General features: G+C 42.7%; 1 protein-coding gene across 1 annotated transcript; it reads left to right on the top strand.

Moving 5' to 3' along the window:
• Positions 1-4,810: 4,810 nt before the first annotated feature.
• On the top strand, positions 4,811-27,366 carry MYH1 (myosin heavy chain 1). Its single transcript, XM_007085949.2, has 38 exons — positions 4,811-5,014; positions 5,106-5,249; positions 5,368-5,524; positions 6,987-7,014; positions 7,742-7,856; positions 7,940-8,032; positions 8,167-8,230; positions 8,862-8,960; positions 9,052-9,155; positions 9,313-9,451; positions 9,632-9,750; positions 9,841-9,990; positions 10,107-10,277; positions 11,043-11,352; positions 11,450-11,517; positions 12,665-12,752; positions 12,835-12,952; positions 13,272-13,395; positions 13,485-13,621; positions 13,720-13,975; positions 16,063-16,305; positions 16,399-16,575; positions 17,406-17,551; positions 17,628-17,718; positions 17,805-18,194; positions 18,768-18,894; positions 20,468-20,586; positions 20,741-20,937; positions 22,206-22,389; positions 22,674-22,839; positions 22,929-23,053; positions 23,458-23,766; positions 23,854-24,057; positions 24,380-24,505; positions 24,593-24,763; positions 25,025-25,129; positions 25,252-25,347; positions 27,183-27,366. Exons 1-38 carry the CDS (start codon positions 4,811-4,813, stop codon positions 27,333-27,335), a joined length of 5,817 nt encoding a protein of 1,938 aa, XP_007086011.2. The 3' UTR covers positions 27,336-27,366.
• Positions 27,367-27,668: the final 302 nt, after the last annotated feature.

Here is a 27,668-nt window from a genome sequence, read left to right as displayed (position 1 = left end):
GTCTATTCTACCCTACTGCAAAGGAAATAAAGAGCATAGGGTACTTTGCAAACAGCATTCTTAGACTGGTCTTTTCTCTTTCTCCTAAAGTGGTGTCAAAGCTAGAATAATCACAAGGCTATCAAACAATTACACTCAACCTGCCATTAAGAAGTAGCATTCACTTTTAAGTCTATAAAAATACTTTAAGACTACAAAGTTGTTGCCTATCAGGGAAGTCTGTTTTGGAAGAAATCTGAGGGTCACCTTCCTTTCTTTCTAACCTTTCCCTAATGCCAGGTCATAGAAGGATCTTAGAAAGCTCCTGATCCACCTAACATAAACCTACTTTTCCAGGTCTATGCAAAGAATGACAGTGGCTATACTCCCAAATAGACTACACTATATCATTACTTCTCCTTGATGTTATCAAGAATACAAATCCAAAGTATTAGTATCATTAGCCCACAAGGATTTTTTTCAGCACTAATGCCGATACACCATATATTCACAGAACACACATCGGGTAATGAGTATGCCATGCAAGAGTGAGATATACCCTTCTCCCTAGGAAAACTACAGGGTGCCTATCAAGTCTGGAGACAAAGAGAATATTATTCTATATACTCCAATGTAATATCAATAAGCTATTAGCCTATGTTTCCAGATTTGATGGCTGCCTGTATAATCATGTGAAGAGCCAAAATAAATAAATGATCAAAAGTGTCGATAAAATATGAGTCCCTAGATAACTTAGGTGCATATTCAACACACATAATAATGAGTATCACTGTGGTGCAAAAACCCAGATATGGTAGCAATCTGGATTACTCAGAGAAGTTTTTCTAGATGACCAAGATTTTTTTTAAGTTTATTTATTTACTTTGAGAGAAAGAGGGAGACAGCATACGTAGGGAAGGGGCAGAGAGAGAGAGAGAGAGAGAGAGAGAGAGAGAGAATCCCAAGCAGGCTCTGTGCCATCAGCACAGAGGCCAATGCGGGGCTCAAACTCATGAACCATGAGATCATGATCTGAGCTGAAAATCAAGAGTTGGACGCTTAACCGGCTGAGCCACATAGGTACCCTGATGATCAAAATTTTCAAAAATGAATTCAGTTGAGATGCAGAGCCAAAAGTATGACCTTCCTAGACAGCATAAAGGAAAAGCCAAGTGGTCACTATCCATGTGAATTGAAAGCAAGAGTATATTCGTTTAAATGTACTGCAGGAGAGTGACTTAAATCAGACACAAGGAAGCAGCTTAGCAGGTAACTAGGATTCCCACTGTCATTCTGGCCTTAGGAAGGCTGTGGGATCACCCTTCTCACTGCTTTGGCCCCGCTTTCACTTTGTTCCCACACCACCTATAAATGCTTCAGTGCCTGGTAACTTGGCAGTAATGACCAAAACCAATGTCTTACAACAAACTTACTGCAAAATCTGTCCAGAGTGGGTCAAAGGACTACCTTAAAATTCATATCAAATCCTACTGAGAACATTATTAAAATGTTCTGTCTTCCTGAAAATCACTGCCCACATTTCTCGGAGGTCTGCTAAAGAAAATGAATGTGAAAAAAAAAAAAAAAACCCAGTTATGAAAGAAAGTAAAATTCTATCTATACCTGTGGTAACCAAGCAGGTTAGGAGTTGGCTAGGAAGGCTCCCATCAGACGCATGACTCCTGTAAGACCCTTCCTGATGGCTTTAATCTACTCCAGATACAAGAGTGATACCAGAAAGCACGCTGGGCTGCCATACCAATCAGGTGACCAGGGTCAAGGCTGCTGAGTAATTTGTGGTCACTCCTTTCTATTCTCTGGACCTCCGCTATTTCCTTAGTAAAATGAGGAGTATGGGTCTGATGGTCCCTTACAGTAATAGATCCCATGACCACTACAACCGGTATCTCTAGACACCTGCTTTCAGAAGGTGACCCATTTCATTAAACTGATTGAAATGTAAGTGCAAGAATACAGGAACTGTTGTCAAACAGACTATATGCAGCAAATTGGGTCTCAGCCGCTGACAGACAATGCAGACAGACACAGAGAGACACAAGACAGACACAATAACAAACATCTCTTAAAAAATCAGAATAGAAAACAATGTTCAGGTATTGTTTGTAAGCAAAATGTGAAATATATACCATGGGTAGCTGGTGGAGAAGTCACAGGTGCTGCCTCTAGACAGAGAAATGCCCTGCTTTCTAATATTTTCCTATGTTGAGTTTCATAGAGGAAACAGGATTTCACAAGCAACTTGCATTTTCAAAAAATGAGAGAAGTGGACACCTCAGCTTGGCGAGGCAAAGAAGTCTGGAGCCAGCTTGAAGTGGGAGTGGTCTGATCTGACAATGAATCAGAGGGAGCCGACTGGACGCAACAAAGGAAGCTGTCCTTGGCTGCTCTTCACGAAGCAAGTTTCAAAATTACGTTTCCAAGCACCCTCAGGAAAGCACAATAAGTTGCAAAGAAAACAAACAAAACTCATGCCTTCCTGGGGGCGACTAACCACCTCTTCCTACCACTCTGGTCAAGAGCTGCAACCTCCCTTCCTACTCTAATATCTGCAATTGTTCAGCCAGTGGAAGAGACTTCACACAGGCAGCTCAGCGAAACAGAATGACGGCAGCAACAAAGTCCAGGGATGGCAGAACATAGCTGTCTCTGAAACAACACCTTACATTATTCCAAAGGCAGATCACTTTCAGATTGCCGACCTCTCAAATTATTTATAGGAGATTGATTCATATACTTAACCCAATGTGAGAGGAAATACTTCTAATTATATCCAAACATCTTTAATATGAGGGGAATTATGCTTGGAGACCTTCATTGCCAAAAACATGTTTTGCCAAATATGTTTTAAGAAAGAGGAGGAGGCTACGTGTTTTCCATATTTGACCCTATAAAAGTACCCTTGGAATGAGTTGGCTCGTCTTTCCTCATAAAGCTTCAAGGTAAGTGTGTGTGAGGACAGGGCTCTGTCTGGAGACGGTAAGGGATACTTGGCTGCCCTCATACATGCCACACATCCCGGTTTCCCTGCCCCTGGCAGCCCTTCCAGTAAGGCACCTACTTACTCCGTGGCAATTTTAATTAGATGTTTCAGTGTCCCCAGTCATTTCCTGATTCTCGCCTAACAATTATGCTATTATTGGGAACCGTTAGAATTTAATCAGAAGAAATTTGCTCTTTCTCTTACAGTTCTGGCCCACTTCAAGGTTGCATCTCTAAGGTAAGATACTGATTTTTTTTTTTTTCTTATTCCTCACAGGAGGCAAGAAATCTTCTGAAGGTGGTTGGAGAGTGCTCGGGGGGTTATAAATTGAAAGCATTTTCATTTCATGGCTGATCATGCTTCCCTTGAAAAAATCCTGAAGGGGACTTTAGCAACTGGTTCTCATTAATTTATAGCCTCTGCAATATATGAAAATGCTTTCTTAGAGTCTTGAGAAGTTTTATACACAATTTTTTTCTATTACCAGCACTGCAGTCTATCTTTTAAATAACTGAGTTACAACATGTAATACAACATTTTGGTGTTATTATTCATTTATTGAGAAAATGTAAATTTCCTATACTACAACTTTGCCTCAACATCATATAATATAAAAAAACCATGAGAGGCTATCTGAATGAACTGAATCCTTGCCTTGGAAAAGTGGCTTAAACGTGTATGTTGTTTCACAGTCCATAAAATGGAAATTAAAAAAGAAAGATATGTAAATGACTGAGCATTTTCAGCAAGACAAAGCATTTTGTGTTACCCAAATCCCTGCAGCTTGAATGGAAAAGCATGGGAAACCTTACACAAGTGCTTTGAGTCTTTCTGGAAAAATATCTTTATGATTATAAAATAAATTACCTATGATCACTATCATTATCTATCACTATTATCTATCACTACCTACTATCACTATCATTAAGCACAGGATTAATGAATGTTAGTTAAAGTGGCAAAAGACAGATCTTGGAAAGGAAATTTTGTGAAATTTTTCTGAGATTATCAATAATAAAGCAAGAAAACAGACAATAATATTTTAGAATTAGTCTTTCAGAAATACTACAGACAGGTGAAGAAGCCAAATTTGTCAAAATTACGGTATGGGAACAAGAAAACATTGATGTAAAATAGAATTTTTTTTTAACAAAACAACGCAAAGCAAAGCCACCCCCCCCCCCCGCCCCCGTTTCTGCTTTCCTTGATTTAGGTAGTCTTTGTGAGTCTATAATGAATCCAAATCTGTAATGAAAAGGTTTTCACTATGTACAAAATAGTTCCTAGAATTTTAGCAACAGAAATCCATTGTGCTGCAAATTCACAAAGCCAGCTTTGAGCCCTTGTATGTATCCCACATGTGTTGTAAGAGGCATGAAGGATGCTGTAGAAGGAAAAGTACTCCCTGCCTGCAAGGTGCTTATAATCCAGTTGGAAGAGTGCTCTCAGCGAAAGAGCTGGAGGAAACCCTGTCAGAGCCTAGCTCTGTGCCCTGTATAAGCCAGTCACAGGCAACTTAACAGAAATGAATGTGTATACAGATGAAACAGAAAGCAGCTACCATGTCATACAGCAGGTGAGCCAGAGCCAGAAACCACAGTCTCTTTCCAAATGCTTGACTAAGTTAAGTACCTATCAGTGCTGGCCCAAAACACAAACACCCATATTTCGTCTCTAGCCAAACGTGGTCACACTCTACGCAATGCTAAGTGAATACAGAATGTTTTCTTTTTCTAAACGTGAAATATGTAATATCTGAATGTCTGTAGTACTTTTCCTTCCTTTCCTAGGCAGGGTCTTGGACTGGGCTGCTGCCAATAACCCGCAGCCATGAGTTCCGACGCCGAGATGGCCATTTTTGGGGAGGCAGCTCCGTACCTCCGAAAGTCTGAAAAGGAGCGCATTGAGGCCCAGAATAGGCCCTTCGATGCCAAGACATCTGTGTTTGTGGCGGAGCCCAAGGAATCCTTTGTCAAAGGGACTATCCAGAGCAGAGAAGCAGGGAAGGTGACGGTAAAGACTGAAGCGGGAGCGGTAAGTAGAGTCCATGGAGCTGGCCACACGTGATTGATGATTTTTGGTTTGGTCACTCTATTGACAAAAAGTTATCCTTCCTACCTACCAGACTCTGACAGTGAAAGATGATCAAGTCTACCCCATGAACCCTCCCAAATACGACAAGATCGAGGACATGGCCATGATGACGCACCTGCACGAGCCCGCCGTGCTGTACAACCTCAAAGAGCGTTACGCAGCCTGGATGATCTACGTGAGTTCATTCTCATGGCCTTTCTGCTTGTGCAGGCAGTTAATATTTTTGAAAAACAGCAGGTTATTAAGGTCCCCATGAAATGACTATATTCCTTCTTTCCCCCTTTTTGGTACAGACGTACTCAGGCCTGTTCTGTGTCACTGTCAACCCCTATAAGTGGTTGCCAGTGTACAATGCAGAGGTGGTGACGGCCTACCGAGGCAAGAAGCGCCAGGAGGCCCCGCCCCACATCTTCTCCATCTCCGACAACGCCTATCAGTTCATGCTGACGGGTGAGTGGCTCAAGTGTTTCTCATACAAATTACTTTACCCCCTAGAGTCACAACGTGTTAAAGCTAAAAAGATCTTTGGAAATAATCTAATCCACCCCCCTGGTTGTACAGAAGAGGTAATTAATACACAGAGAATTACAAGCCGTCAAAGCTGGAACTAAAACCTAGCTCTCCAGACTCCCACTCCGTGATTTTACCAGGCCACACTACCGCTCCACCTTGATTCAGCTGCATTTGCTTGCAGTCTCCTTCTTGGGAATACATAATTTATTGTATAGATGTAAATAATAAGAGTTAAGATTCAGTAACAACTGAATCACACTGTCTGAATAGAAATGAAAAATACACGTTCGTTCAGTCCTTTTGTGCTTAAGTTTCTTGCTGACCACAAACCTGATGCTTTTAGGAGTATTGTTACCTCTCAAGTCATCAGACACCATCTCAGAGAAGATGCCCTCTCTTTGAATGAAGATGGTGTTTGGGGGCTACACACACATGAACAGATGCTGTGTCCCCCACTTTAAAAGGATTTTGTGCTCCTCATCTGATCTTTCTTCAACCCGATGTCATACTTTGGGGAAGGTTGATGAGAATTTGGGGTGCAGTCTGTGGCCATAAGGCAAAAAATTTTTTTTTCTTTGTGAGGCCAATTGATTCATTTAGAAACAACACCTCAACCTTGGCTTGATGAACTATTTAAACCTACCGAACTATAGTCCAAACCCTTAGTAGATTACCCACTTTTCAGAAAGTTTCATGCACGGACCAGCAGACAGCATGCTACCGGAATCCACAGCTGACAACTAGACAGTGTCTGGCTTTGGAAAGTATCGCTCTTTGTCTTTTTTTTTTTTTTTTTTTTTTTAATTTTTTTAATGTTTATTTTATTATTTTTGAGACAGAGAGAGACAGAGCATGAACGGGGGAGGGCCAGAGAGAGAGGGAGACACAGAATCGGAAGCAGGCTCCAGGCTCTGAGCCATCAGCCCAGAGCCCGACGCAGGGCTCGAACTCACGGACCGTGAGATCGTGACCTGAGCCGAAGTCGGACGCTTAACCAACTGAGCCACCCAGGCGCCCCTTTTTTTAAAATTTTTTTAATGTTTATTTTATTATTTTTGAGACAGAGAGAGACAGAGCATGAACGGGGGAGGGGCAGAGAGAGAGGGAGACACAGAATCGGAAGCAGGCTCCAGGCTCTGAGCCATCAGCCCAGAGCCCCCGCTCTTTGTCTTAAACCAGGACATGCTTATTGTCACAGCTTAAGGAATTCAAGATATAACAGCATTCTGTGTTTCTCCTCAACTTAAGAGGTTTAAGAATAATGTCATACATAACTTGACAATAATGTATTTAAAAACTCCATTTAAAGTGAGACACTCAACATCACAGGTCCATCCCCACAGAAAGTTTTGTTTGTGTAACTTGTATATATGCTGATTGCCTGCTGTTTTTCTTCTAGATCGGGAGAATCAGTCTATCTTAATCACGTATGTATTACTATCCTGGGACTCACCGGCAGTTTATTTGCACTGGGAAAAAGACACCAAAAAAGAAAAACAAAATAGTTAATGTTCCCATACTGAGGCGATGGCTGATCAGCCTGGAAATAGATAGTGTTTATAGCTTGTTGGAGGGCTTAGACTACCTCAGAATATAAAATAACAATGCCCCAAATTTTGTCATTTGCTAGTCCAGTCTTAAAGGCTACAAAGAACTTTCCTGAGAGTAGATGGTATAAAATCCCGTCTCTGTGCATGGAAGGGAATAACATACCACCTCCTGAACATCTGAGCCGTTTGGGAATGTTACCAGTAGCTCATTTTTAAGGCCTCCTTGAGAGACGTCCAGTCCTTCAAAGACTTAACCTAAGTCATGTCTTTAATCTAAGGAGACTGAAGAACACATAATTGTTTCATAGAGTTTTTTTTACTAACGGTTTCACTTCCCACATAGTTGTGGGTGGTTGCCCTTTGGCCCCCTCAACCCCAGGCCACCTAGAAGAGAGCCTGGCACATTTTAAGCTCTCAAGAAGTATGTGTTAGGTGATTAATGGATGGATTTCTCTACTTCTTATCAGTGGAGAGCAACAGAAATAATATGAACTGACAAAGACATATAAAGATCGACGCATAAGGTAGTAAATGCTGCTAGTGGAAGCACTTTCGTTCGTCACAGAGGTTGATTCCTCACGGATGTTTGGTCTCTGTTTGGCAGCGGAGAATCCGGGGCAGGGAAGACCGTGAACACCAAGCGTGTCATCCAGTACTTTGCAACAATTGCAGTCACTGGGGAGAAGAAGAAGGAGGAAGTTACTTCGGGCAAAATTCAGGTGGGTCTGGGGTCAGACTCAAGATGTCAGGGCTCTCAGGAAGTCTGGAGCCCCGGAGGTGAGGACCGTGCTTGCCTTTGCAGGGGACTCTGGAAGATCAAATCATCAGCGCCAACCCCCTACTGGAGGCCTTTGGCAACGCCAAGACCGTGAGGAACGACAACTCCTCTCGCTTTGTGAGTCTCTTGGTCACAGAAGGCTCTTCTCAGCCCTTAAGTGCCCAAGAAAGCATGCCTGAACTATCGTTGCAGTCTCTTCTTTCTCGTGCGCTTCAAGTCTGGTATATAACATCATCATTTTTACTTGCAAGGGTAAATTCATCAGGATCCACTTCGGTACCACGGGAAAACTGGCTTCTGCTGATATTGAAACATGTGAGTAACAGGACCTCCTCAACAGAACCCAAGAATGACAACTGATGGTTTGGAGGAACATTTTGCAGCTCCTGCTGAGCCTGGAGCCTGTGAAACACCAGTCTGCTGCCAAACATGCCCATGGTTAATGCCAGTCTTACCCATAGCCCACAGAGTGCTTTATCCTCAGTCATGAGCTAATGATTCCGTAAGAACTGCCGGGAGCCGTTGGGCTTGTCTGAAATAATCCAGCCTCAGAATGAATTTCAACTTTTTCTAGGAAAACACTAACATGAGGGTAAATGAGTTGCCTACTGAGCCTTGATAAACGTTGCTCTTAATGGTCTATTTTAAAGTGAGAAGAGACCCTGGGGAGACAGGGGTTCTTGAGAATCAATTATACTCTAAATGTCAAGGATCTTCTGCATGAGAAATGTCTATGTCCTGGGCCAGGCAGGCTTTAGTTTCTTTCCAGAGGTGCTAAGAATAACTGCAATGGTGTTTGCAGAGGCACAATATGTGGTACCTCGGGGGGACATTCCGTGGAAATCTCAAGGGGCCAGTGAGAAGCAGCTAATGACCCCAAGTTCCAAAATCACTCCAGGAACTTTATAATTTTTCTGCCCTGACCAGTGTCTACTTTCCACTGCAGATCTTCTGGAGAAGTCTAGAGTTACTTTCCAGCTGAAGGCAGAAAGAAGCTACCACATTTTTTATCAGATCATGTCTAACAAGAAGCCAGACCTAATTGGTAAGAAAGAGCTTAAGTTTATACGCTAGACGTTAATCATTTATTAACAACTTCTAATGTAAAATGTATACCCTGACTTCTGTGTACCCAGAAATGCTCCTGATCACCACCAACCCTTATGACTATGCCTTCGTCAGTCAAGGGGAGATCACAGTCCCCAGCATTGATGACCAAGAGGAGCTGATGGCCACAGATGTAAGTTACATATGCAGGGGTGTTTTTTTTTTTTTTAATCCATTATGTATGGGAATGAAAATAACACCCCTCTCTGGGTGTGGTTAAAGATAAGGTATAAATTCTCCTCAATAAGTTAGTGTCTTCTGTCCTTTTGTCTTCTCATTTTTCCTGGTAGAGTGCCATCGAAATCCTGGGCTTCACCTCTGATGAAAGAGTCTCCATCTACAAGCTCACGGGGGCTGTGATGCATTATGGGAACATGAAGTTCAAGCAGAAGCAGCGTGAGGAGCAGGCCGAGCCAGATGGCACCGAAGGTAACAGAGCCGAAAAGCCCACTCCATATTCATGTTTCCTTTACAGCTGAGCTTCTGATGGATGTATGCAAATTTACCCCCATACAGACTTTCTATAAAATGATTCACTCATCACTCTGCTCCTATGAATTGTGGGGCCCACAGTAGGTCACACAGGATGCCTGAATTGTGTCTTTACAGTTGCTGACAAGGCGGCCTATCTCCAGAGTCTGAACTCTGCTGACCTGCTCAAAGCCCTCTGCTACCCCAGGGTCAAGGTCGGCAACGAGTACGTCACCAAAGGCCAGACTGTGCAGCAGGTAAGTGAACGGCCTCAATGAATCACACACACCCCCAGCCTTCTCAACACGTCTTTGGTAACGGCAACAATCATTACTCTGTCCACGAAGGTATACAACGCAGTGGGCGCCCTGGCCAAGGCCGTCTACGAGAAGATGTTCCTGTGGATGGTCACCCGCATCAACCAGCAGCTGGACACCAAGCAGCCCAGACAGTACTTCATCGGGGTCCTGGACATCGCCGGCTTTGAGATCTTTGATGTGAGTTGTTGGAGTAAGCGGCCCTGTTAAGGCCCCTCCGCTTCGTGTCTGCTCTGCCGAATTCCCCCTGGGTTTCCCAAACTCACTTGAGCTCTTTGGTGTTTGCAACGCCCTAGTTCAACAGCCTGGAGCAGCTGTGCATCAACTTCACCAACGAGAAGCTGCAACAGTTCTTCAACCACCACATGTTCGTGCTGGAGCAGGAGGAGTACAAGAAGGAGGGCATCGAGTGGGAGTTCATCGACTTTGGGATGGACCTGGCTGCCTGCATCGAGCTCATCGAGAAGGTTCGTATGACTATTCAGGTCACAGAGTATACTGCTGAATAGTATTTAAGTGAGAATCTTAAAATATTTCCACTGGTAAACAAAATCAGGAAAACTCCTTCTTTTGCTAACTCCAAGGTAGATATCCTGGTAAAAGGAGAGTGAATATTTTCTTTAACGTACAGAACTCTACATTTCCCAATGGTTTGCAATGATGGCCTCATATTTAAAGCCATCTTTCCTTATAAAAGAGCACTAGATAGAGTATTTTGTACTTATTATCACTTCGTCATCCTTAGATTCATTATTACTGGTAACTGAAATGCCAATTTCTAGTACTTAAAAGCAGAGGCTCTCAAAGTTCGGTTTAAGACTCACCACAAGTACTTAATAAAATTGCACATTACCCTTGGAAAAACTTTTTGGTCAGTGTGGATGGGGGCCTTGGAACCTGAATTTTCATCAAGTGATTCTGATGCAACCAGTTTTTGAGTCACAATGGGAGAAATACGGCTGTAAAGCCTTGGGGCAAGACACAAACTCCACAAGAGCATGCCCTTCGATCATCTCCCTCACCATCACATCCCAGAGCCCAGCACAGCATCTAGATCTCTAGAGGCACTTGATACATATTTGCTGACTTAACGACTTCTGGCCCAAGGAATAAGTCTTCATTAGTTGTAAGAAATTAAAAGATGAATTTACTCAAATAGGATCATGATGTTACATATTATTTTTATAAGCAGACAAAATTCAAACGGCATCTGTTTCTTTTTCTACTCTCAGCCTATGGGAATCTTCTCCATCCTAGAGGAGGAGTGCATGTTCCCCAAGGCTACAGACACCTCCTTCAAAAACAAGCTGTATGAGCAGCATATTGGAAAGTCCGCCAACTTCCAGAAGCCCAAGGTGGTCAAAGGCAAGGCCGAGGCCCACTTCTCGCTGATCCACTACGCTGGCACCGTGGACTACAACATTGCCGGCTGGCTGGACAAGAACAAGGACCCCCTGAATGAGACCGTGGTTGGGCTGTACCAGAAGTCCGCAATGAAGACTCTGGCTCTCCTCTTCACTGGGGGAGCAGCTGCTGAAGCAGGTAACTTGCAACAGAAGTCATCTTTCATTTAATGTATAAAACATATACTGAGAAAGCCTGTCTTATGATTTGCTTGTGCTCTCTCTACCCCCCTTAGAAGCTGGTGGTAAGAAAGGCGGCAAGAAGAAGGGTTCTTCTTTCCAGACTGTGTCTGCTCTCTTCAGGGTACAAACATCCTTTGCTCTCTCTTATTTGATTTAAGAACTTCAATTTTATTGTATCTGTGGGGCAAGGGGAGTAATCTTGCAAGGATTCCAGAACTGAATGTGACTCAAAGATCTAGGTCAGTTGGTGGTGGTAGAATGGAGTCTCAGAGGGTCTGGGGTAGTTTGGAAGAGACACTTCAGTGTATAGGAGACAAGGTGTCAGGAGGGATGACAGTGAATTGCAGAAGTCAGTATCAGATAACAAAATTAAATCTGAATGCCAGGAAATAAAGTCATTTGACATTTAAAAGGTCCTATTGGGATAGGACTAAGCAAAACGAGATTTTTTGGAGTATGTGGGAGTCTCCAAATGATGCACGTGCCTAGGTATATATTGGCACAGAACTGAATAGAGTGGATTTTGAAAGCCAAAGACAGAAGAACAGTGTTGGGAATTGGAGGCTGATTCTAAACGAAGGGTATAAAACAGATGTGATAAAAAATAGCTCTTGAAGGAAAATTTGCTTTTCTTTGGACAATCCCATCTGTAACAATGAAAGCTTTAGTTATTCTGGAAAAACAAACAAACAAACAAACAAACAAACAGGATTTCCACAAATTGGAACCCTTCTCACAGTTGGTAACATGGCTGTTGGTTTTCTGCCAATTCCCAGAGTGAAGCACTAAAAGGCCACTTTCTGTGGAATGAGCAGGAGGACACAGCTCTGTAATTAGGAGAAGGAATAGGAATGTGATAGAGAAGCAGATACAATTGAAAGTAGGGTAAATAAAGAAATGACAGATTTGGAATAAGACACTGAATTACTTGTAACGTCAGATCACATATCCAGGTGAAACAGTATGGGTGGGGTGTTTCCCTACATTTAGAATATCATATTAAGTCTACAACACATGCTAGGAGATTCAAAAGCAATGAACAACCACCTCAACAACTTGTAGACAAATATGTTTATAATGCACAAAAACAGGAAAGGAAAGGACTTTTTGGGAATGTGGAAATTCCAGAAAGAACTCTTTGCAAATTCAAATTAGGATACCATTCGTTAGAATTGAAGCAATGTCACGGTTGTCACAGTGATTATGTCTGTAAATATGAATGTATGAAAAGAGCACACTTTCAAACCAAATATTCATTAATTCCACAGGAGAATCTGAATAAGCTGATGACTAACCTGAGGAGCACTCACCCCCACTTTGTACGCTGCATCATCCCCAATGAAACCAAAACCCCTGGTAAGACACTTCTGACATCCAGACAAGTGCCAGTGTGTTTGCTTTAGACCATGAAATAAGGCATGTGTATCCTTCCCTTTAGGGGCCATGGAGCATGAACTTGTCCTGCACCAGCTGAGGTGTAACGGAGTGCTGGAAGGCATCCGCATCTGCAGGAAGGGATTCCCCAGCAGAATCCTTTATGCAGACTTCAAACAGAGGTCAGACTTTCTCACTTCAAATTATTTTAAGAGGTTCTTTTATTTATTTCAACTTTTTTGATTGAAATAAAAATCCTTTATACGTTCTATTATGATTGAGGAGAAGAGAAACACACTTAACAGACTCTGTATTGATCATTTGGTATGCTGATATGCCAAAAGTTTGACACCCTTTGAATATGCAGAGAATAAAGACGTAGATATGATTTCTTGTTTATGTTTGTTAGACTACCCAAAAGTTACATCATTTCTAAAATAAGGCAAGAAGATTTCTTATTGGTGACAATAGCTGTATCATTTATTTGTTTGGCCTAAACAGATACAAGGTATTAAATGCAAGTGCAATCCCTGAAGGGCAGTTCATTGACAGCAAGAAGGCTTCTGAGAAGCTCCTTGGGTCCATCGACGTTGACCACACTCAGTATAAATTTGGTCACACCAAGGTAATGGTCTCTAAAGCCCACCCGATGCTATCCATGTCCCTTTGAAGTTTATGTACAGTTTCTGATCTGCAAATCCTCCCCCCACACAGGTCTTTTTCAAAGCTGGTCTTCTGGGGCTTCTAGAGGAGATGCGAGACGAGAAGCTGGCCCAGCTGATTACCCGAACCCAGGCCAGGTGCAGAGGCTTCTTGGCCAGAGTGGAGTACCAGAGGATGGTGGAGAGAAGGTATTGACAGAGATATTTTACTGAGCCCCAGCAGCCAAGGCCTTTTCACTCTGCTTCCTGTGAGAACCTGACTTGGAACGTTTCTGCTTCTGTCACAGAGAGTCCATCTTCTGCATCCAGTACAACATCCGCGCCTTCATGAACGTCAAGCACTGGCCCTGGATGAAGCTGTATTTCAAGATCAAGCCCCTCCTCAAGAGCGCCGAGACTGAGAAGGAGATGGCCAACATGAAGGAAGAATTTGAGAAGACCAAGGAAGAGCTGGCGAAGTCAGAGGCAAAAAGGAAAGAACTTGAGGAGAAGATGGTAGCTCTGATGCAAGAGAAAAATGACCTGCAACTCCAGGTCCAAGCTGTGAGTATCAGAACCCATTTGTTTAGCACCCAATCTGATGCGAAAATTTCAGCTCAGCAATTGCTAGAGAAAGGTCTAGATTCCACCTCACTAAGGGACTATCAATCTTTCCTAACTCACAACTCCATAGAAGATCCACACAATCCCATACACAACATTACCACAAAGCACTGCAGTAGGATTCTTTGCTGTTTAAAAGGAAAAACAAAAGCATTTTCCCTTTCCCCCTAGTGTTTTTCCTAGCAGAATGTGGTCAAAAAATGAGGTGATCTTTGCTCCCCAAGATTCTCCCTACTGAGAAGAGCAAATTAGACCAGTGAAAAGAACAATATTCACAGTGAAGAGGGAGGACACATCATGATGAAAATACATTCACTTGAAACCAGTATTCTGGCAACTTCCCTGACAGTTCTATCTTTAGAAACTCTCCAGTACCTGAAAGAGTAGGATCATGACAAGGATAATGAGAACACTTTCTATAGACAGTGTCAGTTTTTATCCAAAGCATGAGAGACAGGGTTGACATTCTTGCTTGATGTCCCAATAAACACCCAGAAGACCTGGAAGAAATGTTTGATCAAACACCACTGCTTAACCCACTTTTGTGACGCAAATGACCAGAGACTTTCAGTTTGCTACTGAGACCCACTACCTGAGTACTGAGAGTTGTCCTACAGTCCTCTGAGCTCAGAAGAACATCTACTTTGGTCCAGTTGGACGTACAGGTTTAGGGCCTTTCACTAGAAGATGTAAAGAAAGATGAACTGTCTGTACCTACCTGGGTTGGCACTGTGACTTTGAACAGTTTTTCCAAAATGACAAGAGGCTCATCACACCTTTGAGAACCAGGTGCTAACTGCAAGGTATACCTCAGTTTCCAATCATACTCCTCTCCTCTGAGAATAGTATGACCTCTTTCCAACATCATTCTGTCAAGTCTCCACATTTAATAAATACGGAATAATGTTCCAAGCACCAGGGATACAACTTGAAGTAAGAGGCATGGCCCCTGCTCCCACAGAGTTTCTATTCTAACTTATGAGAAACCCACCTGGTACTTCTTTAAGCACCACCTCTGAACATTTTTAGTGCCTCTTATTTCTTCCATGTGTTTCCTGTGATTCCCAGCTACTCTGTCACTGTAAGACATCTTCCCTTTAAGTTACTTTCCTGATATTACCCCTCCCTCTAGCAACCTGCTGGATACCTGACCATTTTGTCTGTTTTTTACACACTAAACTTTTCTGGAAATAAATACTAAAGAAAGAAAGGAGACTTATCTGAAATTATATACCAACACATTAAATATAGGTCATCATTAGGGGAACAAGAAGTTTTCCTGGACCCTCTTAAAGTCCCTGGCTGGGTCTGAAAATTAAAGCAACCAACATCAACTAACAGGAGAAAAGCATGCACATTTACTGAATTTTTACATGTACATGGGAGCCTTTGCAAGAGACTGAAGACCCAAAGAAATAAGCAGAGCAGGAAGCTTATATATCTTTTAGACAGGCAATAAATTTGTAAAGATTTGACAGGACAAAGGGGTTTGAGTTAAGAGTAATAAATGGTGAAAAAGTAACTAAAAAGATAAGGGTTAGTTTAACAAGGTTTGTTTATACAGCCTTCTTGGCCCCCAATTCTCATCTCTGGTGATAAGAATGTCTTCTTTCCTACTAGTACAGGAAGGGCACTTTCTACACGGGAGTTTAATGACCTGTTTTAGGGGGTGAGGGAAGGAGGTCAGAGTGGGTTTCCTGCATCTTCCATTTTCTCAAACTCCTTCAGTTTATGGTACACAATATGCCATGGTGCCATATTTTGGCATAGTATGTCCTGAACTGCATCATTATCAAATAAAACTGTATCATAATTTCATCAGGAACCATGACTTAAATTCCTTAAATTAAAAAAAAATCTCCAGTGTCATAATAAGTGCCCAATAAATATTTCCTAGATGATGGGAAGTTTACAAAAAGTAACCTAAGGCTTTAAAACACAATTCACTTATATGGTTTTGAAATATTAATAAAATCTGAAAATGTCCAAAGAACTACAATCTAAAAATGCCTATTATCCCTTCTCAGGAAGCAGACAGCTTGGCTGATGCAGAGGAAAGGTGCGATCAGCTGATCAAAACGAAAATCCAGCTGGAGGCCAAGATCAAGGAGGTGACTGAGAGAGCTGAGGATGAGGAGGAGATCAACGCTGAGCTGACGGCCAAGAAGAGGAAACTGGAGGACGAGTGTTCAGAGCTCAAGAAAGACATCGATGACCTTGAGCTGACCCTGGCCAAGGTTGAAAAGGAGAAGCATGCCACAGAGAACAAGGTATGAATCACATTCTGTTCTACCATATCGAGGTTCCGCCAGCCTAGTAAACCTGCTTTAAAGCAGATACCATTTCTTCTTTAATTTTTCAAGGTGAAAAACCTCACGGAAGAGATGGCAGGCCTGGACGAAACCATCGCTAAGCTGACCAAGGAGAAGAAGGCCCTCCAGGAGGCCCACCAGCAGACCCTGGATGACCTACAGGCAGAAGAGGACAAGGTCAACACGCTGACCAAAGCTAAAATCAAGCTTGAACAACAAGTGGATGACGTAAGCCTAAAATCATGTAAAAAAAAATTTTTTTTTAATTTTGTAACAAACTAAGTAAACATGAGTTTGCATTCTTATGATGTAATGAGGACTTTTCAAGAGCTTCCAATGGATATGTGTATAGGACATTATCTTTGCTACAAGGTCTAAGATGGACACCCAAGAAGTCAAAAAAAATCAATAAAGAAAGTTGTTGGTTAACAGACAATACACATAAAAAGACTCAGGGAAAAGGAAAGCTTGTGTTTACCAAAGAAATCTGTACAAACAAAATGGGTCTGGCCTGGGCTTGAAAAGCAAGAGGCCATGCAAAGAAATTGAGAGATGCTCCAAGTGGGGAGCATAGCAATAGCAAAGAAGTAGTAAACATCCGTAAGATTCTCTCTCACAGGAAGAAAGGTTTCCAAATAAAGAATGTGGAAGATGAATTCGGCTTTAAACGTAGTCTGATACCAAATAGAGAACCCGCTATAAATGTGTGCATCAGGGAGGAAGTGACAAAAGTCATGGTTAGAAACACAGCTGTGGGGTCTGTGGGTGTGGTGAAGCACAGTCACAGTGGATTCCGGTGGGGAGATAGGGAAGGCATGCTGTCTCCCTGGCAGTTTACTGTAATCATATGGTAATGAGGTACACTTCACCTTTCAAATGATGATTCCTGGGACTAAGTGAATAGTTATGAGAATGGAATAGGTGGGACAAATTTGCCTAATTCATGGAAAAATCAAAATAAGCTGCTGATTAGATAGGAGTTAAATGTCTACAAGTCAAACCTGGGATAAAAGATGGTAACGTTTCAGGAACTATATTCATGCATTATTAACTTATAGCTTGAAGGATCCCTGGAACAAGAAAAGAAAATCCGCATGGACCTAGAAAGAGCCAAGAGGAAACTGGAGGGAGACCTAAAATTGGCCCAAGAATCCACAATGGATGTTGAAAATGACAAGCAGCAACTCGATGAGAAACTCAAAAAGTAAGCAATGAGAACACGTCTATGGGGAAAGTGCTACTACTGTTTCTGTGACTGACATAAAGTGCCCCTCTGACAGGAAAGAGTTTGAAATGAGCAATCTGCAAAGCAAGATTGAAGATGAGCAGGCCCTCGCCATGCAGCTGCAGAAGAAGATCAAGGAGTTACAGGTGAGTCACAACCTCCACCTCGTCCACATTATCACAGGAATCAAAACTGCCACGAGTTGCCATTAATGTTGGTGTGTCACCCTCAGGCCCGCATCGAGGAGCTGGAGGAGGAAATCGAGGCAGAGAGGGCCTCCCGGGCCAAAGCAGAGAAGCAGCGTTCCGACCTCTCCCGGGAACTGGAGGAGATCAGCGAGCGGCTGGAAGAAGCCGGCGGGGCCACTTCCGCCCAGATCGAGATGAACAAGAAGCGGGAGGCCGAGTTCCAGAAGATGCGCAGGGACCTGGAGGAGGCCACCCTGCAGCACGAAGCCACGGCGGCCACCCTGAGGAAGAAGCACGCGGACAGCGTGGCCGAGCTGGGGGAGCAGATAGACAACCTACAGAGGGTCAAGCAGAAGCTGGAGAAGGAGAAGAGCGAGTTGAAGATGGAGATCGACGACCTGGCCAGTAACATGGAGACTGTCTCCAAGGCCAAGGTACAACCATGGTTTAAGTCTTAAAGAGATTTCTGTGAGACAGGTGTGAGTGAGCCGGTCAAGAGTCCTTAGTAACTGGCAGCACAAGCAGGTGACTGGCGGGAGCGAGGGACACCCAGGGTGTGATGGCAAAGCATCCACTCTTTGCTGTGAGAACAGCCACACCCAAAGAACATGTAGGGCGGAAAGTTCAGCTCTTCCAAATGAGAGCAACTCAACTATGCATTTGGGGTTTTTAAAAACACCTCACCTTGATTAGGCTTTTGTTTTTCCCCTTAAGCACAAATACATAAACTTGCTGCTCAAAAAAATCAAGTGTCATTATTCTCATCTCAGAGATAAGCCACCTGATTTAAGACTTAAATTCCCAAAGCCATTTGCTGGTAGCACGTTTAGACTCTGTCATTCGTTACTCTTTCCACCACAACCCAAGGCCTCTGTAGTTTTTGTTTGCTTGTAAAGATATTTAATTCTCCAAATAAGGAAGTACCACCGTATGGAATGTGTGGATTATTGAAATTTTCTGTGGTCCAAATACTTGCTTGAGATGCCTTCTACCACTTTTTGATGCAGGGGAACCTGGAAAAGATGTGCCGCACTCTAGAAGACCAGGTGAGTGAACTTAAGACCAAGGAAGAGGAGCAGCAGCGGCTGATCAATGACCTGACGGCTCAGAGAGCGCGTCTGCAGACAGAATCAGGTGGGCCATTGACCAGTGTTGACCTTGAATGACAAATTTAGCTTGGATGCTTAATTTGCTGAAAACCTCTGCAATGACTTAATTGAGATCACATACTATCTGCCTGGGGGCCACCCACCACCACTCGTAGGAGCACATTACTGACCCCTGGCACGGACTGCTTTCTTTTTTGTTGTAATTGTTGATTTCACTAAAGAGATCCGGGCTCTTTTGCTCGTTCACATTTTAAAGCAGATTTGACTTTAATCAAGTTATCAGATTTAAAGTGTATCTTCACAATATTTATTTTCATCTTTCAAAATGCTTGCCCAAGTTATTTATTACTCTATTACCCTCAATGGCCTGTGTAATGTAATCCACATTTTAAAAATGACAGACTATGGCAATGATGAGGTGGCTGTCCAAGAACGCTTACTCCACTCTTTTTCCTGAAGTCTGGCCAACTGCTGCTAGCTAGCACCATCATGCAGAGAAATAGTACTACAAACCCCCCCTGGAGCCTTCAAGGGATGTTTGTAGAGTTTTGACTTCCCAAATTGGAGAGTCTGTGCATTAACCCCTTCCCCTAATTAACTTTTTACCAAAGTTTTACCAACTATTTTACCAAAGTTCTACCTCCTCAAGCAAGAGGTTAACAAGATGGTAATTATTTTATGGGTTGTCTGGACTATTAAAGTGATAGGCAGATCAAAGTGTTGGAGAACCACTTTTTCATATCCATTCAAATATTGTTCTTTCTAGAACAAAGTTCAAAGTAAGGCTTGTGTTATTGTCATGCAGATAGTTAGTATACTTCATGCAGGAAGAAGAAAACCTGTATTCTCAAAGAATCTTAAGAATCTTTTCTAAGTTCCTTCTAGAATTTAGTGGTATGGAAAAAAGAGAAAGTTGTCATTCTTATTAAAGAGATAAAGCTTCCAGGTAACCAGTTCAAAAATGGAGCTGAAAGTCTTTCCTCCCTTTTTAATACAGCACAGCATGTTTTCTGAATTATGGTGCCTGAAGAGTTGGATTGGATTTAAATGCCATTTAGTCTAGGAACTGCTCAGGCCCCCTAAACCAATGAATTCTGGGGTGGAACGGTATTTGATCATTTCTTAACATAAAAATGCTTCCAGGATTTTCTTCTGAACATCACTTCTACTGATGGAGGGAATCGGTCAAAGTCTCCTATTTTCCATACAATAAATTCTTTGTTTCAATCAACTTTCAGTGTAAGGTACACTAGTACAACACTATTGCCTTAGACAGGAAGCACTGGGATGTTTTGTTGGTTTGATTTACATTTCTTGTTGCATGTTTCTTGACCAATTTCTACTGTGATCAAATAATCTTAAATACCTTGCAAAATGTTTTGTGTTGCCTGTAAGTATGTAATCTGCCTCAAAGCTTTCCATACTTCTCATTCTCATATAGATTTTCTCATCAGAACTGAAGTGGACGTTGGTGGCTTGCTGTAATCCATACTCTCCAAAGTGTTTCAAACTCAGCTCCCTTTCCCTGCTCCAGCTTTTAATTCAGAGCTCTGATTTCCAAAAGTAAGGCTGAGTTTTATCCATCTTGGTCTTAATAGGTGAATTCTCACGCCAGCTAGATGAAAAGGACTCATTAGTTTCTCAGCTCTCAAGGGGCAAACAAGCATTCACACAACAGATTGAGGAACTAAAAAGGCAGCTTGAAGAGGAGATAAAGGTAAGCCCTACTTGTTGTTGTCACTATCCTTATTTTTGAGGTTATTTGTGGTTTTCTTACTTCCATAGATTTTCTTCTGGTGACCTCTAGGAGCCTAGAGACTAAATATCACTTTAAAGATATAAAATTAAGTCACTGATCTCTACGTTCTTAGGCCAAGAGTGCACTGGCCCACGCCCTGCAATCAGCCCGCCATGACTGTGACCTGCTGCGCGAACAGTATGAGGAGGAGCAGGAGGGCAAGGCTGAGCTGCAGAGGGCAATGTCCAAGGCCAACAGCGAGGTGGCCCAGTGGAGGACCAAATACGAGACGGATGCCATCCAGCGCACAGAGGAGCTGGAGGAGGCCAAGTATGTTCTAGACTTAGTTAAAATGGAAATATCCCTGTTAACCAAGTGCATCTGCTATAAGCGCTATATGGGAAAATGTCCATTGCTCCAAAAACAAAATTTAAAAACAATGGAAAAAACACGCATGAACGCAAACCAAAGCAAGACAGACAATCTGGCAGTGCAGGAAAAGAATTAAGCTAGAGGGCAAAAAGAGAAAGCAGGTAAGGCAAGAGGAAGCTGAACGACTATTTTCAAAAGGGGGTATTTTGGGCATCATTCTATCTATAAAGGTGTAGACAGAGTAAGAGTTAACTGTATTGCCCTGTGCCTCTCCTTCCTCTCAGCCACTAATGGAAAAATTGTTCGAAGATGTTAGGTATGTAAGGGAAAAATAACCAAGATTTCAAAGCATAGCTCGTCCTTCTGAGATGTAAAAACATGGCTATTTGTAGGGGAACAAAGACATATACTATTAAAGACTAAAAAGAAAACATAAATTCTGCAATAAGAAAGGAAACACATGGTTTCAAAAAGGACCAAATATTCAATGTAATCAACAGTTCGAGATGCAACTGTGAAGAGGGAGAATCTTGACAAGAAGAAACCTACTCATTCAAAAGGTTTCAGGAGGGAGCTAGTCGTTTATCCCGTGACAAGTGTACAACCATGTGGTTGGAATCATGTTTGGGTGGATGCCTTAGAGGAGATTTTCAGTGGAGCTCACAAAGCAAAATTGACATTGATTTGGAAAAGTTTATTTTTATTAAAGGATTAATGGAAAGCCAGGAAAAATAAGGGAGGGACACAATTAGCCAAAATCAAGCATATTTGGTAATGAATTTGAATTCATTTGAATTCAATTCATCCAACATTTGAGTACTTAACATGTGTGACAGTCTTGCAAAGATTAGCAAGATACACACTCTACCTTCTGGAGATGAAAATTCAGTGGAGGCAAGACATACGTAACAGTAATTCAAGACAGATATTAATATTTTACAGAGAAGGAATAAACCAGTGACCTTAATGGGTAAAATGTTGGCTTGGGCTGATCACAGATGGCCTTAAAACCAGACTATGAAGTGTGGTGATGTTGAAATTTGGACTGTTGTCAGCATTTAGTTTGCAGGAGTGGGAATGAGTCAACACAGAACTAGGCCTACAAAACAAGCTCGAAGAGCAGACTGTTAGGAGTCTGGTTGTGGAAAGCACTCTTTTGTACATACCTGGAAACTTCCAATTCTGCTGATGGCCTTCACTTCTATTGTCCTTATTTCACCTTTCAGGAAGAAGCTGGCCCAGCGTCTACAGGATGCCGAGGAGCACGTAGAAGCGGTGAACGCCAAATGTGCCTCCCTGGAGAAGACGAAGCAGCGGCTCCAGAATGAAGTGGAGGACCTGATGATCGACGTGGAGAGAACAAACGCGGCCTGCGCGGCCCTGGACAAGAAGCAGAGGAACTTCGACAAGGTACCTTGTGCTGCAGCCTCTGCCTTGGCATTCAACAGGGGACCAAAGCCTGCTGCCTTCAGTGGCCTTATTCCAACTATCTGAAAGAGCTGTTCTTGGGAGCTCCTGCTCCATGTCAGGTGGCAGTGGGGAAAGACAAGTCCTGTGGTTTCTACTTTTTTCATTCATAACTACTTGTCAGTCTCAGGTCATCCCAACTCTGCCTGTCAGCTGCCAGAATAGATGGTTCTCATATCCCATCAAACTCTCTCCATTAAATTTCTTGACTGCCCTTTGCCCTGCAGATCCTGGCAGAATGGAAACAGAAGTATGAAGAAACTCATGCTGAACTTGAAGCTTCCCAAAAGGAGTCCCGCTCCCTTAGCACAGAGCTGTTCAAGATTAAGAATGCTTATGAGGAATCCTTAGACCAACTTGAAACCCTGAAGCGGGAAAATAAGAATTTGCAACGTGAGTACATTTTAATCTCCTTTAACCAAAGATTTGAAAAAATGTTTTCCTTCACTGAACAAATTTTTTATATCTCTGTTCACCAACAGAGGAGATTTCTGACCTTACTGAGCAGATTGCAGAAGGAGGGAAACGTATCCATGAACTAGAAAAAGTAAAGAAGCAAATTGAACATGAAAAGTCTGAACTTCAGGCTGCTCTAGAGGAGGCAGAGGTAGACATTTTATCATACATTCTAAAAACAATTACAAGGGGAATTAGAGTCTATTGCATGTAAAATTGATGAAATTCTTGAATCAAGAGAAAAGAAAAGTAATTCTCACTCTGTGTACTACATATGAGGATGGAGACTTGACTATGCATGCAACTAACACACAGGTGTTAGTCAGAACTGTGTTAGACACCAAAGGAACAAAAACAAGTAAGTTAAGGTCCCTGCCCTCAAGGGAATGATCGAGCTGGGGAGACAGAAATATATAAAACCAACAACACATTGTAGAAATTTCTGTAACGAGGGAACAAAGATGTCTTATGGTAGCAAAAAAGTAAGAACTAATTCCTATTTCTAGAATACCATAAACTTCCATTCCCTAACGTCACCCCTTGCTGTCATTAAAGGCATCTCTTGAACACGAAGAGGGAAAGATCCTGCGCATCCAGCTGGAGTTGAACCAAGTCAAGTCTGAAATCGACAGGAAAATCGCTGAAAAGGATGAGGAAATTGACCAGCTGAAGAGAAACCACATCAGAGTCGTGGAGTCGATGCAGAGCACCCTGGATGCTGAGATCAGGAGCAGGAATGACGCCATCAGGCTCAAGAAGAAGATGGAGGGAGACCTCAATGAAATGGAAATCCAGCTGAACCACGCCAACCGCATGGCTGCAGAGGCCCTGAGGAACTACAGGAACACCCAGGGCATCCTCAAAGTAAGTGGGTTCGAAAAAGGGCCCCAAGGGGCTTGGGGAGACTGCAGCCCTGAGAACGAGGTGTCTCAACGATCGTTCATTCCACAGGACACCCAGCTGCACCTGGACGACGCGCTCCGGAGCCAGGAGGACCTGAAGGAACAGCTGGCCATGGTGGAGCGCAGGGCCAACCTGCTGCAGGCTGAGATCGAGGAGCTGCGGGCGACCCTGGAACAGACGGAGAGGAGCAGGAAAATCGCAGAACAGGAGCTCCTGGACGCCAGTGAGCGCGTCCAGCTCCTCCACACCCAAGTGAGTATAATAGAAGAGTGAAAAATACAAAGGAATGAAAATGAAATTCTTGCTCATATCGTAGCTTTATCTCAGAATGTACTCACAGTGTTTTATGGAGGATAACGTTTAAAACATTTAATATTTGTGGGTTAGTAATATTTATCTGTACTGTGACATCCGAAGTTGATTGTCGTTCAAAAATATATTGTCATCTCAGATAACTTATTGAACAAGGAGGGATACTAATTACTTAATTAACTAGCCTGTGAGTTCATTAGAAGTCTGGCATCCCAACTTTGCTCTCATATACTAAATATTTCTAAATATGTTATTTTAACAGAACACCAGCCTGATCAACACCAAGAAGAAGCTGGAGACGGACATCTCCCAGATCCAGGGAGAGATGGAAGACATTGTCCAGGAAGCCCGCAACGCAGAAGAGAAGGCCAAGAAGGCCATCACGGATGTGAGCAGAGGGCAACACGGTGGTGCTCGAACTTGAATCCCGATGCGCCAGCCCAGCTCTCAACCGGTTTTGTTTCACTGCTAACAGGCGGCCATGATGGCCGAGGAGCTGAAGAAGGAGCAGGACACCAGCGCCCACCTGGAGCGGATGAAGAAGAACCTGGAGCAGACGGTGAAGGACCTTCAGCACCGTCTGGACGAGGCTGAGCAGCTGGCCCTGAAGGGCGGGAAGAAGCAGATCCAGAAACTGGAGGCCAGGGTGGGTCTTCTGATGGCACATTTCCTCATTCCAGTCCAGGGCCTTTTGAGGACCTAGTGCTGCTGGATGAGTGGGGCATACAGAGATGGAATGAGACACATTCCTTGCTGCCAAAGAGCTTTTAAGGGGACAATTAGACTAGGGCATGAAACCTAGATATAAAACAGAGTGAAAGAAGCACCACAGGTCGTTTGAAGAAGCAGAAATCCGTTAAGTGAATGGATCACAGTAAATGTCTTTAAAATGTCCACGTTTTTGCAGGTACGCGAACTTGAAGGAGAAGTTGAAAGTGAACAGAAGCGCAATGTTGAAACTGTCAAGAGTCTACGCAAACACGAGAGAAGAGTAAAGGAACTCACTTACCAGGTAAGGAAAATGGCCTGTCTAGGTTTTCACCCTAGTTTGCAAGGGATCAAAAAGCAAATGCACAACAAAATGTGATGGTGTTTGTACTCTCAAGAGACTCACTCTTAAAAATATTATTTCAGACTGAGGAAGACCGCAAGAATGTGCTCAGGCTCCAAGATCTCGTGGACAAACTGCAAGCGAAGGTGAAAGCTTATAAGAGACAAGCTGAGGAAGCGGTGAGTTCCAAACCCCTTGGAGTGACTGAGCAGCCTCTGGTCTCAGATATGGCAGAACCAACTTCATTTAAGGGATGGAAGAAAAGGAGGGTATGGTGAGGAAGGATCAAAGGAAAATGGTCAATGACATTCTAAAGAATGAGAAGAAACCAACCACTCAAGGAGCCAGGGAAGATGGTTCCAGGGAAGGGCAAGAGCAACAAAATGCTTTTGAGTGGAAAAGAGTCTGGTTCAAGGAACAGAAAGAACCACGGAGAGAGCAGTAGAGAAGAGGCAGTAGAGTGAGGTAGGAAGCAGATCACAGGGTCTTCTAGGCCCTGGTAGGAAGTCTGGATTGTATTCCAAGTACAGTGGGACCCTGGGAAGCCACAGGAGGGTTCTGAACTGCTCAGTCATGCCTGGGCTTATACTCTTTAAAGTATATTTTGGCTACTTTGTGGAGAATGGACTGTTGGGTAACACAGGCAGTACAAGGAGACATTTTATGAGGCTTTCCAGGAGGTCCCATGGCTTGTGTTACAATGGTGGTGGAGCAGACAGAGTGGAGAGACTCAAGACACATTCTGGAGGGAGAAACTACTGGATATGCTAAAAGGTCGCCCTTGGTTGGCGAGAGAGAAAGGAAATCAAAGGCAATTCATCAAGTCTGTGATTTGAATAACCAGGTGGATGGCACAGCAAGGACTAAAATGCGGAACTAAGAGAGGAACAGATTCACAGGGCAAGAAAGAAACAGGAATTCTGTTTTGGAAACAATGAAATACCACTGTATACATAAGTGAAGGTGACAAGTAAGCAGTTAAATATTAAGCCTGGAGCTCAGAAGGTCCCGCTTATGTTCAAACCACTGAGCTCAGAAGATCTTGGTTATGTTCAAATCAGCAGATTCTTGGCACTCCACCTTATCTCACTTCTCTAGCCTATGATTTATCTTAAATAATAAATAATGCTGATTTCCTAAGTATTTAAGTATGGGTATATATATATATACCTACTTATCACAAATTAGTTCCTTTGTCCATGAATGTTTTTCATTTTTCTGCTGACCTTTAAGGTCTGGGGCAGGGAGTGGGCGCGGGTTGGGGGGGGGGGTGGTGACAGAGAGACTTAACATGTCTCTCTGGCTCTTACTTTCCTCATCTATAAGAGGAAGATCTGAGGTTTTTTTCAAGCTCTGTTATTTAGTGATTCTAAGTTTTATTCACTTCAAAATTTGAATGCCACATTATGGACAGCTGTCAATGAGCCTTTTAAAAAAGGACAAAATTCTAAAGACTAAACCCGAACTGGCCTTCCCAAACTCACTGATTATCTGTTCAAACATAATCAGAGACTACTCAAAACTATTTTAAGAAACAAGTTTTCTTTAATTTGTAAACTGCATTAAGTTGCAATAATTTATATTCAACAAGCAATAATTTATACTCCAGGCTATTAGCTCAGTATAACACAGGTGGTGTACCTGCATTTTTAGAAGGTTTGGTTTCATTCACCAGACTCAGGGGGACAAAAAGTTTGGAAAACTGACATATTTAGTAATGGCTCTAAGATGTTTACATGTTAAAAAGGAGAACTTTTAGAAAGCCTGGTGGCAAATGTCACCTGTCCCTCCTTGTTATCCATGAGTTCAAGAAGCATGCAAGGAAAATTAAAAATAAAAAATAAAATAAAAAAATAAAAACAAATTCAAGAGCATTTCTCTAGGTTTTTTTTTAAAAAAAAGGTTTACTAGAGTGAAGTCTTTTCAAGTAAAAAGAAATTTGAGACCCATTGACCTAAGAAACTAGAAATCCTGACCTTTTTTCCCTCCTAAATGCATTTCCATTCATTCTCAGGAGGAACAATCCAATGTCAACCTCTCCAAATTCCGCAAGCTCCAGCACGAGCTGGAGGAGGCCGAGGAACGGGCTGACATTGCCGAGTCCCAGGTCAACAAGCTGCGGGTAAAGAGCCGGGAGGTCCACACGAAAATCATAAGTGAAGAGTAATTCAACCAAATGCTGAAAAGTGACCAAAGAAATGCACAAAATGTGAACATCTTTGTCACTCCGTTTTCTACTCCAGATTTTTGCAGATAAAAAATTTATCCGCAAATAACTTGTGAGTCTCTCTTTCCACACACACCCCCCCCCACCGCCCCCATGTCAATTAATCTTTTTCTGCATCAAGAAGAGAAGGAAAGAGATTTTGCTTATATCTTATGGAGAAGGATTTAGTCACCAAGAATAAAATAGGATAGGAACAGCCAGGCCAATCTGTGTTGGTAAATGCCCTAAACCCCCCTTGTCCCTGGGGAGGGGGGAGCAGGTGAAACTAGAGGC

Source organism: Panthera tigris, chromosome E1, assembly GCF_018350195.1.
Source record: "Panthera tigris isolate Pti1 chromosome E1, P.tigris_Pti1_mat1.1, whole genome shotgun sequence".
NCBI classification, from domain to species: domain Eukaryota; kingdom Metazoa; phylum Chordata; class Mammalia; order Carnivora; family Felidae; genus Panthera; species Panthera tigris.
The sequence above is the reverse complement of the archived record's forward strand: the minus strand, read 5'-3'. Positions and strand labels throughout refer to the sequence as shown.

Bases quoted from the DNA above. Each gene is read 5' to 3' on its own strand.
- MYH1 (XM_007085949.2), top strand. From the start codon at position 4,811: ATGAGTTCCGACGCCGAGATGGCCATTTTTGGGGAGGCAGCTCCGTAC. The intron at 5,525-6,986 runs GTGAGTGGCTCA...TTTTTCTTCTAG, and splicing joins CTATCAGTTCATGCTGACGG to ATCGGGAGAATCAGTCTATC. The intron at 24,764-25,024 runs GTGGGTCTTCTG...ACGTTTTTGCAG, and splicing joins TCCAGAAACTGGAGGCCAGG to GTACGCGAACTTGAAGGAGA.